Source organism: Lupinus angustifolius, chromosome LG14 (genome assembly GCF_001865875.1).
Source record: "Lupinus angustifolius cultivar Tanjil chromosome LG14, LupAngTanjil_v1.0, whole genome shotgun sequence".
NCBI classification, from domain to species: domain Eukaryota; kingdom Viridiplantae; phylum Streptophyta; class Magnoliopsida; order Fabales; family Fabaceae; genus Lupinus; species Lupinus angustifolius.
The window spans coordinates 11,536,271-11,547,459 of NC_032022.1; the positions used below are offsets into that span (position 1 = coordinate 11,536,271).

At 33.6% G+C, this 11,189-nt stretch overlaps 1 protein-coding gene across 1 annotated transcript in view; it reads right to left on the minus strand.

Moving 5' to 3' along the window:
• LOC109326385 overlaps positions 10,738-11,189 on the minus strand; it is a 974-nt gene continuing 522 nt past the window's right edge. Inside the window, exon 2 of the mRNA XM_019559071.1 lies at positions 10,738-11,185. Coding sequence (XP_019414616.1) covers positions 10,738-11,185 — 448 coding nt within the window. The remainder of the gene's footprint in view (positions 11,186-11,189) is intronic.

The window sequence follows — 11,189 nt, forward strand, 5'->3', positions numbered from 1 at the left end:
ACCGGCGTTGGAGCTTATTTCAACAAAGTCGAGATGACAAACAAAGAATAAAACCGAGTTCACTTACTTAATCAAATAAAAAGAAAACACCGAAAATGAGAGGGGAAACAACCTCTCGAATTTCATCTTTCAACAATATATTCCCATGTATGTTTTTAGTCATCTGTATTCTAATTTATAATATGCAAACTCTTATGTACAAAATATATGACTATATATATTATGTTATGCACAAGTGATGTATTTATATATAGATATGAGTACTTGTTATTGTTGAAAGTGCAAAGTGTCAAGGATAGCACCAGTAATTCTTTGCCTATGTTGTGATGAAGACAAGGTTCTATTAAAGCTTGAAGATGACTCAACAATCAACATGCCTTATGCTCATTTGGTCATATCTAGACTAGGACATAATTTGAGTCAATATTCTAAGTAGTCTAGGATGTGTGCCGTAATAAGTGAGTATAGATTAGGTGAACCTAGATGCTAGTCTCTCAAACCATCTTAATTGTCATATCATATCCATGAGACATATCATCTAGTTAATTGTATGTTCATGCATTAATCATACATATTATATGTGCATATTAGGCATAATATAATTGCTAGAACATGTATATAGGTTGTGCAAAACGTATGAGAAGTTTACCTTTTGAAACATGTACTTTAATGTGCCAGTTAATCGATTAACGTAGTGACTTAATCGATTAACGTGGTGACTTAATCGATTAACTCAACTACTTTTCTGTTAAATCAGTGCTTTCTGTTACAACTGTTTTTTGTGTCATTATTTTACATGGTTAATCGATTAACGTGTAGCCTTAATCGATTAACAGGTCTGTTATTTGTTATAACTGATTTCTGTTTCAACCGTTTAACTGTTTGCAACGAATCTAACAACCAAAACTACTTGCTATAAATAAGAGGCAAAGTTCAGAAAACCGCAACATTGCATTCTATTGCATAGGGCTGATTTTAGAGAGCATTTTGCATTTTGTTTACTGTTTTTGCAAGAGAGTTGCATGTGTGAGAAGAGAGTTTTTATGCTGAATTGAGTTGTGAATTCTTGCATACTGTTTTTACATATTTCATATGCTCATTCTTATCTTGCTCACTTGTTCATGCATTATATAGATTGATAGAGAGATTATTTGATTTCTGTTTGATTAACTCACATGATTCTTGATGGCTTGGGTGATTAGTGAGTGAGTTAGTCTTTAGATCTTTTCTTGTTATATTCCAAGCATTATTGTATTTAGTATACCTTACTGTTTAATCTATTTTCATGTATTTCTGGATTAATCTCTTGGTGTCATATCACCACAGAGATTGAGGTTCTTCACCAAGGCTGGGAGGTCTTGATTTGAGGACAAGAATCTTGGCTAAGGCTGTTTCGTGAGAAAGGTTTTCTCAAGTGAAAGGTAGAGTCAAACCAAGGATTTAAGGGTCCTAGATTTCAAGAAAGAAGCGTCCTATGTGCTTGAAATTGAATTGGTGTGTGTATTCATACTTTACATCAATATTGTGAAGAAGAAAATCTCCCTAGATCAGAAGGGGATGCCTGAATGTAGTTTGCAGTGGACCGCAAACGAACCAGGATAAAAATCCACTTGTGCACTTTTTTCTCTCTGAATCTTCTTTTAGTTTCTTGCTGTTGTAAATTGAATCTGTAACTAATATTTTGGATATTTGTTTACTGCCATATGCTAATTGTTTGTGCTTAAAAATATATGTATTATCTCTGTTCAATTGTTTTTAAATAACTGTGCAATCTGACTTTCTGGTCATTCTGTTCTGTGCATGAGTTAATCGATTAGGACTAGGTGTTAATCGATTAACTAGGCTATTTCCAGAAATTGGGTTTTGATGCAAGAAGCGGTGATTGATAACCGCTACACCTATTCAACCCCCCCTTCTAGGTGTTCCTAGGCCACTGATACCTAACAATTGTAACGTCCCGAAAATTACTTCATAAATATTGTGCTAAAAAATGGGTAATTGTTTTTAATAATATAATATAAAATTATTTTCCTTATATTCGTTTCCTTTTTGGGACATCACTTTAAGTAACATAAATTGCGCAAAACTAAATAGTCGATACATAACGGTAATTTAGAATAGTACAATACTTTTGGTAAAAGCTTTTCATTAAAAAGACTTGACCCTGCAACACACACTGTCGGGTATTGCTTGGTCCAGTACAATGTGGCTACAAAATACAAGGCATAATCTTCTCATCGCCTAAACTGAAAACTATACAAAATATGTTGAGATATTCAGCACTTCAAAAGTATCCTACACAAATACCCTACCCAAAAAAAAGGGAATTGGCTTCTAACGACTAGCTCTAGTGTCCTCGGGGGCACTAGAATCCTCGCTCGGATCCTCCTCCATCTTGGAGTCAAAGGGAAGATCTACCACTTCGATGGAGTCCTCTATGCAGATCAACTCCACACAATCCTCATCCTCAGCTTCCAACTCCTCCTCAACTTCCATATCCTCCACCGTGTCATAGGCCGAATTATGTGAGCTAATCCTTGCTCTAGCATCTACCTGAGGTTCAAGCATGGTCCGCCGAGCGGTTCTCCTCCACGGTGGGGAACAGATCACATCGTTCCAATCGTAGATGGCCTTGTAGTAGTTGGGCCGTGAGGAGTCACAGACTGAGTAGATGATACGGAAGGTGTTAACCTCCGATCTGGCAAAATGAAGGAAGCCTCTAAGTCCGCATGATGGGATGAGAAATTCATCGTGGTGCCATCACACTCCATCTCCAACTCCAAGGCATAAGGGCCTGTTGGCCTCCGATCGTGGTTCTGAATCCTGCCTGATCAGTCCATCTAAACGAGAACGTGTACCGAAAACAAGTAGAAAGAAAGGGAGTAAGACATCTAATGAATATTATTCATATGGCGGGAAATTACACAAAATATCACATCCAAACAGACACGCATAATATACAAAATATATATCACATACATAAATGCAAATGATGAATGATGCTTGTAACTCGGATATGGGGATTAATATCCACGAGTATAATGTATAAATGTGATGTTTATTTCATTCATCCTTACACCAATATCCTCCCAATAAACTATTCGGAAAGAACCGAGAGTATAGGTCCCATAACAAGCCGATTTGAACACACCAATGGAACTGTCCATTTCAGGATGGTGTCGTATCAAACACTTTATGGGCATCCCTCTCATGCATTGATCATGATTACAAAGATGGGTTGTTAGAGATCTTCTAGTTTGCGCTATGAGAACTGTCCGATCCAAAAAAATACCTCATCCAGGAATACAAGGGACTCGTCTCGCCTAGACTCTTCCTCAAGACTTTGTTGACGAATCACTGCCATCATTGTCCCTCTCAACATCGTGGAGCTCGTTCGTCTCCCGTAAATTTCCTCTCCACTACTTCATTATCCATAATGAGTATGTACACTAACCGAGGTTAGCCGATTAAATATTTTAATCATTCTTTTACATGATCGACCCAACCCAAGGCATCTTTCAAAGGAATGCTTCTTGTGGGACCCGATCTTACGTCATCACGCAATAAAGGAATAACATCCTTACCACTACGAACCATCGTTGGATTACCCTAGACGACCACATGGTCAAACCTCTTACAATCAGATGACCTCACTATGTGGTATCATGTAATCCTTTTTGGGCATCGCCCTAATCACGACATCACCGTCGGGAACATTGCCCTAATAAGGCGCAAGATCAAAGGTAATTGTATAAGTTTGTTGATTTAGGCACCGAAATCCTCACCTGAGCCATTCTCTCCCAAGTATTCAATACACTTCTCACCCAAGCTAGGGCTATTGCCTAAGCAATCCATCAATCAAAAACAGTCAATATTACTGTCTGTCTCTCGCCCAAGCAAGAGATTGTCGCTCAAGCGAAAAATTAATCAAAACAGGCCCAATTTACTGCCTGGCTCTCGCCCAAGAGAGGGACTGTCGCTCAAGCGACAAATCCACCAAAATATGATCGAAATCATTGTCTGGTCCTAGCCGGGTGAGGAACTATCGCCGGGCGCCAAAACATCCTAGAACAGGCAAAACACACTACATGGCCCTCGCCCAAGCGAGAATGGCTCTCCTAAGCGAGGGTCGTCCAGTGGCCAGGACCACTCTCTCGACCTTTTGGCCCACTAGATCGAATACCTCCGTTGTTTTCGATCCCTACGTGTTTTAGTTTTTCGAGTGGTATTTTTCATGGTTAACTACCATATTTCTCGATATTTTAATCTATCTTAAGGCATACAACTTAAGAAATTATAAGTACTTAATCTAGGCACGCAAACATTTGATTAAGTACGGGTTTCTTAATACACAAATATAACTCCAAATTTTTGAGGTAGTTTAGGAGATCTGGGTGTCATATTCGGACACCATTATAACACGATGTATTCTCCGTCACCTTAGATTGTAGTGTGGGTGATTCCTTCGGCAAAAAGTGGGAAACAATCTCGCGGTCCAACATCGAAAGCTTCGAAAATAAACACAAGACGAAATCGTGAGGTTTGAGAGTTTCAAAACTTGTATGATAATCGCCAGGACCACTCTCTCGACCTTCTGGCCCACCAGATCGAATACCTCCATTGTTTTCGATCCCTACGTGTTTTAGTTTTTCGAGTGGTGTTTTTCATGGTTAACTACCATATTACTCGATATTTTAATCTATCTTAAGGCATACAACTTAAGAAATTATCCGTACTTAATCTAGGCATGCAAACATTTGATTAAGTACGGGTTTCTTAATACACAAATATAACTCCAAATTTTTGAGGTAGTTTAGGAGATCCGGGTGTCATATTCAGACACCACTATAACACGATGTAAGATTTTAATATAGTTTATAATTTTATCTCAACATAAATTTATACTTTCATGGAGACTTTTTAAGTCATACTCACCACTTTAAGGTAAGTTTCTTAATCAAAGTCCATACTTTTAAATCAATATCTCCTAAGTTGATCTTACTATTTTAAAGCAAGTTATCTTAATTAAAGCAAGTCATCTTAAGTAGATTCCATATTTTGTATAATAGTTTTCCATGGTCATTTCAACACATTCTTTTCTAATACAACTACAAGTGTTGATAGTGTTGATCTCATACTTAAAACAACATTTTAAATCAAGATATCATTTGTTAATCTTACTACTTTAAAGTAAGTTAACTAAAGTAGATTCAACAAGTTCCATGATCATTTTAACACCTCCAAATTTTAGGATAACCCCAAGGGTTAATAGGTGTTGGTTTCAGAGTCATGAACAACATAATAAAAGTTAGCATTTTAAACCAAAATATCCTTTGTTAAACTTTCCACTTTAAAGTAAGTTAACTGATGTAGATTCAACAAGTTTCATGATCATTCCAACATCTCCAAATTTTAGGATAACCACAAGGGTTAATAGGTGTTGGTTTCATAGTCATGAACAACATAATAAAAGTTAACATTTTAAAACCAAAATATCCTTTGTTAAACTTACCGCTTTAAAATAAGTTAACTAAGGTAGATTCAACAAGTTTTATGATCATTCCAACACCTCCAAATTTTAGGATAACCACAAGGGTTAATAGGTGTTGGTTTCGTAGTCATGAACAACAATGAATCATATTTTCAACAAAACTCATCAACTTATAAATATCTAACTTAAGATATGACAAAATAAATACTTTCTATCTTGTCCAAGGCTATGGTTTTTCAAGCCAAAAACAAGGGAAAATATTGAAACTTTACATGGTTCAAAGCTCCTTAAAGGTTCCTTTGATTTTATAATCATCCTCTTTCACTAAAATCAACAAAATTCATACTTTTAAACACAAAAAATAGCCCCATGAACAACAAGAAGTTCCTGGTTTCAAAAACAACTCTCTATGTTCAAGAAACCACATATTTAGAGTTTTGAGGATAAAAAGAGTTAGGAAGATTATTTGAAAATTTCAACGGTTGAAAATGTTCTTAACATACAAATAAACATCACACTAAAATGTCATAAACATCTAATGGTAAGATCTTAAAGGATGAAGAATAAAAAATGGAGAACTACATTGAGAGTTCTTAGAAATTTCAAAAGTAAAGAGAGAGAGAGAGAAAATGGCAAGTGTTTTCTCCAAGCTAGGAGTTGGCTCTTAAATAAAAAGAAATCAGATTTGGCGAGGGGAAAGACCAAAGCATTTTTCAAAAAGTGGATTGTGTAGGAGGTAGATGAGTGATTTAAGGGATTTTGTGTAAGAGATTTGTATTTTTGCTTATTTAACAAGCAAGCTTCACTCATGAAAGTGATGTGTCATCATCGGCAAAACATTTGCGATTAAACCCTGCCCGAGTATTGTCGGCTAATACTCGACCGGATATTAAAAATCTCCCGATTTCGGTTTACGGTTAGAACTTCGAAACACGAAATTTGGAGTGAAAAATATTTAGAAATGCGTTATGGACAAACTTGATGTCTATCTTGACTCGAAATAATATTGTGAAGCCAATAGCGCAATCGAAATTCGATTTCGAGTTACATAACTAAAAAATTTTGGGCCGAATTCGGCTGAATTTGGGTTTGACAGCAGCTCCAAAACTTTCCGTCAAAGAAATTACGAAAATTTACCACAAAATAGGAATTCACAAAAAAAGACTAACACTCAACTCCAGTTTAGTCTAAATCAATACCGATTAATTTCTAGAATTACTCATTGGTAAAATAATTAATTAATAAAACATACACAGAAAATTCACGGTGTTATAGTTATTATGTAATTTCATTTTTGTGATTATTTATTAGAATGATACATAATTATTAAATTATATTGGATTTATAAACAATATATGTTTTTAAATAATTAGAGACAAATTACTACCTTACCATCATATGTAGAAATATAGATATTTATATAATAGTTAGACATGCTTCAAGATTTCCTATGAGCATAAGAAACATTTGAGATTATTTTTGCAAATGTGAAAGGAGATAATTTTTGGTTAAGAATAAGGTAGTATTTTTTGGACATGTGATTTTTCATGAGGTATCTGTAGATCCAAGTAATGTTAATATGATGATGCAATGAGAATAACCTAAGATGATTATTAAGAATAAAGTTCTTACTTTAAGTTGTTAGAGATTTCAAACTCATTTTGTGGCTTTTTAAGATTTATAGTGACCAAAACCTGTTTAGTATGTGTTCTTAAGGAGTTAGATATTCCTCATGTCTTTAAGAAGCTTATGCTTCATGAATGAAAAATATATTATTTATTACTTTGCATATGCAATGATACTTTTTTTTACGTCTTAATAAAATGTCTTTTGAAATCATTTTTACAAAATGTGGTGAAATTTGATGTGTTTAGTTATTTAGTATTGTAATTATTTGTTTTATAAAAGAGAATTGAACATGAAAAAAACATCACACGTCATGTTTTTTGAAGAATTTTGACACAAGTTAAAGTACCACCAATGAAAGATGAACGTGTGGTTGATGATTTGAGGAAGAAAATCACTTTCATAATGGTGTTTTTTGTGAATGATCTCCTCCAAGGAGATTATGGCTTGAGTAAGAGAATCACTTTCATAATAGTTGTTTGAGAATGATCTCCTCTAAGGAAATTCCTTAGGAGCTTGGGGATTGAGATGAGATTATTGTATCTAGAGTTGTTTTAAATAAGTAGTAACCCCAAACTTTGAGGACAAAAGTTTTTTAAGGGGGAGAAATGTAACATCCAAAAAATAACTATATTTTAGAAATAAATTTCCGAACATCATATTATAGTTTTATTCTATGATAAAATATGTACAATGATATAATCAAGATACTTTAAGAATGCATTTCAATATTAATATAAGAAATATAATATAATTGTATTGTTATTATATTCTTATTGTTATTATTATCACTATTATCATACAATTATGTTTGTTAAGATATTGTTTGATCTTACACAATACTATTTATGTATAGGTTATTTTATTTTATTATTATGATTATATATTTTCTTCATATAATTTGTATTATTCACTTAAGCCTACAAGATATTAAGAATTGATAATTATCATTAATTGATTGACTAACTATTTAATTTGTGATAATGTCTAAAATTTTACAATTTGCTATCAAAATTTAGATTAATTAGAATAGAAGATCTCATCCTTAATAAAAATAAGAAAATAGTGGATTAATGAGAATTATATTAGTTAATAACAAAAGTGTCTCACACTTAGCCAACCATAAAACTAAAACCTAGACCTAGCAGCCACTAGCAACCACAAGTGGAGTAAGAGTTTAAGAATATAAGATTCATAGTAACATAACACAAATAACAAATATGTAAATATTGTCATATGATAAATATACACATTGCAAGACGAAACCATTGGTGATGGTTGTGTTTCATATTCAATATTATTAATTAATTATATATTTATAATTATATATATATATATATATATATGAAGATTTATCCGTTGTATGGTGTAATTCTAACTACAATATACTTATAATATATCTTCTTCAATTCTATATGCAATTTCCAAATGCATAGCAACACTTTGTACATTTTTTTTTCCAATTTTATTTAGTGTGCTATTTATATGTAGAGACTCCTAATCTATAAATATATGTGTGATGGGAAGGGATCCATTTACACACAGTTTAAGTTACACTAATTAAATTCAATCTCAGTCATTTATTTTATTAAATCCAACAGACTAAATGGGTGAGTGAAATAAATGATGAGAGAAAAAATGAGAAATCTTAAATAATTTTTAAGTTTTACTCATTTGGTGTGTTGGATTTTAAAAAATGAATGATTGAGATTGAGTGTAATTAGTGTAACTTAAATTGAGTGGAAACAAATCCCTCCTATATATATTACTAATTATACATATGTCCTGATTAGTTTTGTGTAGTTGATGTGGTATAATGAATGTGGATAGATTGTTATAAAATCCTTAGTTGTTTGTCTTGTTTAAGTTGATAAAAATTATAAGGCTTTTATGAAGCTTTGGTGTCTATTACCTAATTATGTTGATTGATGAAGGGATTTATTATCTAATTATGTTGATTGCTGAGAGGATTTTATGATTTGTTGATTGGCCTGAGCACAGGTAAACGAATTCATAGTCATATGATGGCAAGCTTATTCCTGGAAATAGGATAAGACATTTCTACGAACTCAAGGCACTAGGTGAGGGGCATGTACCTCCAGCAGGTATGTTGTGTGTAAACTTTTAATCATGGACTGTGGGTTCGAGGTAACTAGTGTTACGTATGCAAATTTAATGTGTTATTGCTTGCGCATGACTTGTCTTCTAATTTATCTTGTATAAGTTGTAAGTTATTAGTGATATTATAATATGATGTATTGTGAATATTAATTTCTATTACTATTCTTTATGGAGATTTTCCGTACTCGTGATGACTAGGAATATCATTGTTTGAAGGTTTTTGAAATAGTGTTATTGAAATTTTTATCTCACTATACTTGGTTTTTCTAATATTTATAGGTGATGCACCTATAAAGTTTGAGTTTAAACTATACTCAAGAACATGATCACACACTTGAATTTCTTATAAATTAGTTTTTATTGTATAAGTTATTTTAAAGGATTGATGTTAAGTTGAAGATGTCTTATGAACTACGTTATACCCTTTTAGTTTAGTGTTCATTGTTGTTATGAAAATTATATGCATCTTTATAATGTATTTTATTTAGCATTTAATTAAATTTTAAGAAATGTTTTCTTTATAATTCGGAAACTTTTAAGCTTCCACATATTATATTATTATTATTTTTATTATGAAAATTAGTATGTTACACTACACATATGCATGGCTAATACATGTTATGCATGTCAACTAACTAAAATGTGGCTACATTAAAGGTGCAATCATTAATGGAATATCGTATTGCTTACCTTATATTGTTTTTCACAACCTTAGATGACCAATATTAATGTGACATTTTTTGCACATTATAAACCTTTATAACTTTAACGTTATAAACCTTAGATTGCTACATTAATGGGAGATTTTTTACACGATATACTAGTAATAATAGAATTGATTCTCATTATTTTATAGAGTTTAAAATCTATGCAATGACAGTGTAAAGTTTTTTATACTGTCAAAACATTATTCATAATTTATTTGTAATACTTTTATTTGAAAGTCAATACTAACTAACCAATGAAATGTAAGGATTTATTGACAATGTAAAAATCACTTACACTGTCGGTATATACATATTAAATCATATTTTATAATGTTATATTATTTTTATAGTACAGGGGTTGTATTATTTTTTACATGTTACAAGTTTGATTATTTTGACTGATTTTGTATGGTGACTTTTTCATCTATTTATTTTTTCTCTTTCTTTTCATCTTCCATTCCTTACATATCATCTTTCTTCTATACGTAACTTGAATATGGGCCGATGATTCTACATTCCTAGACATCATACAGTTTTGATATGCAATATTTAGACACTTAATTTTGTACACCTAATATTTTTATTCTTTGCTAATATTTTGATGTAATTAAATGCAAAGTAACTCATTCTCTTTCTTCGACCTTCCCAATTCATTCTTTTCATTTTCACTTCATTATTGATTTCAAAACAATTTTATTTATTTGCAAACAACTTTAATGAAGTTAAGAAAGGAATTTGATGCACATTGGGTTGGCATCACCCTGGCCAAGACACAGGGCCACACACCAGATTTCACTCTGCCTCGGTCAGATTGGCTCGGTCACGCACCAAGTCATGCGCCAGTCTTCCACGGTCACGCACCAAGTCATGCGCCAGTCTTCCACGGTCACGCACCAAGTCATGCGCCAGTCTTCCACGGTCACGCACCAAGTCATGCGCCAGTCTTCCACGGTCACGCACCAAGTCATGCGCCAGTCTTCCACGGTCACGCACCAAGTCATGCGCCAGTCTTCCACGGTCACGCACCAAGTCATGCGCCAGTCTTCCACGGTCACGCACCAAGTCATGCGCCAGTCTTCCACGGTCACGCACCAAGTCATGCGCCAGTCTTCCACGGTCACGCACCAAGTCATGCGCCAGTCTTCCACGGTCACGCACCAAGTCATGCGCCAGTCTTCCACGGTCACGCACCAAGTCATGCGCCAGTCTTCCACGGTCACGCACCAAGTCATGCGCCAGTCTTC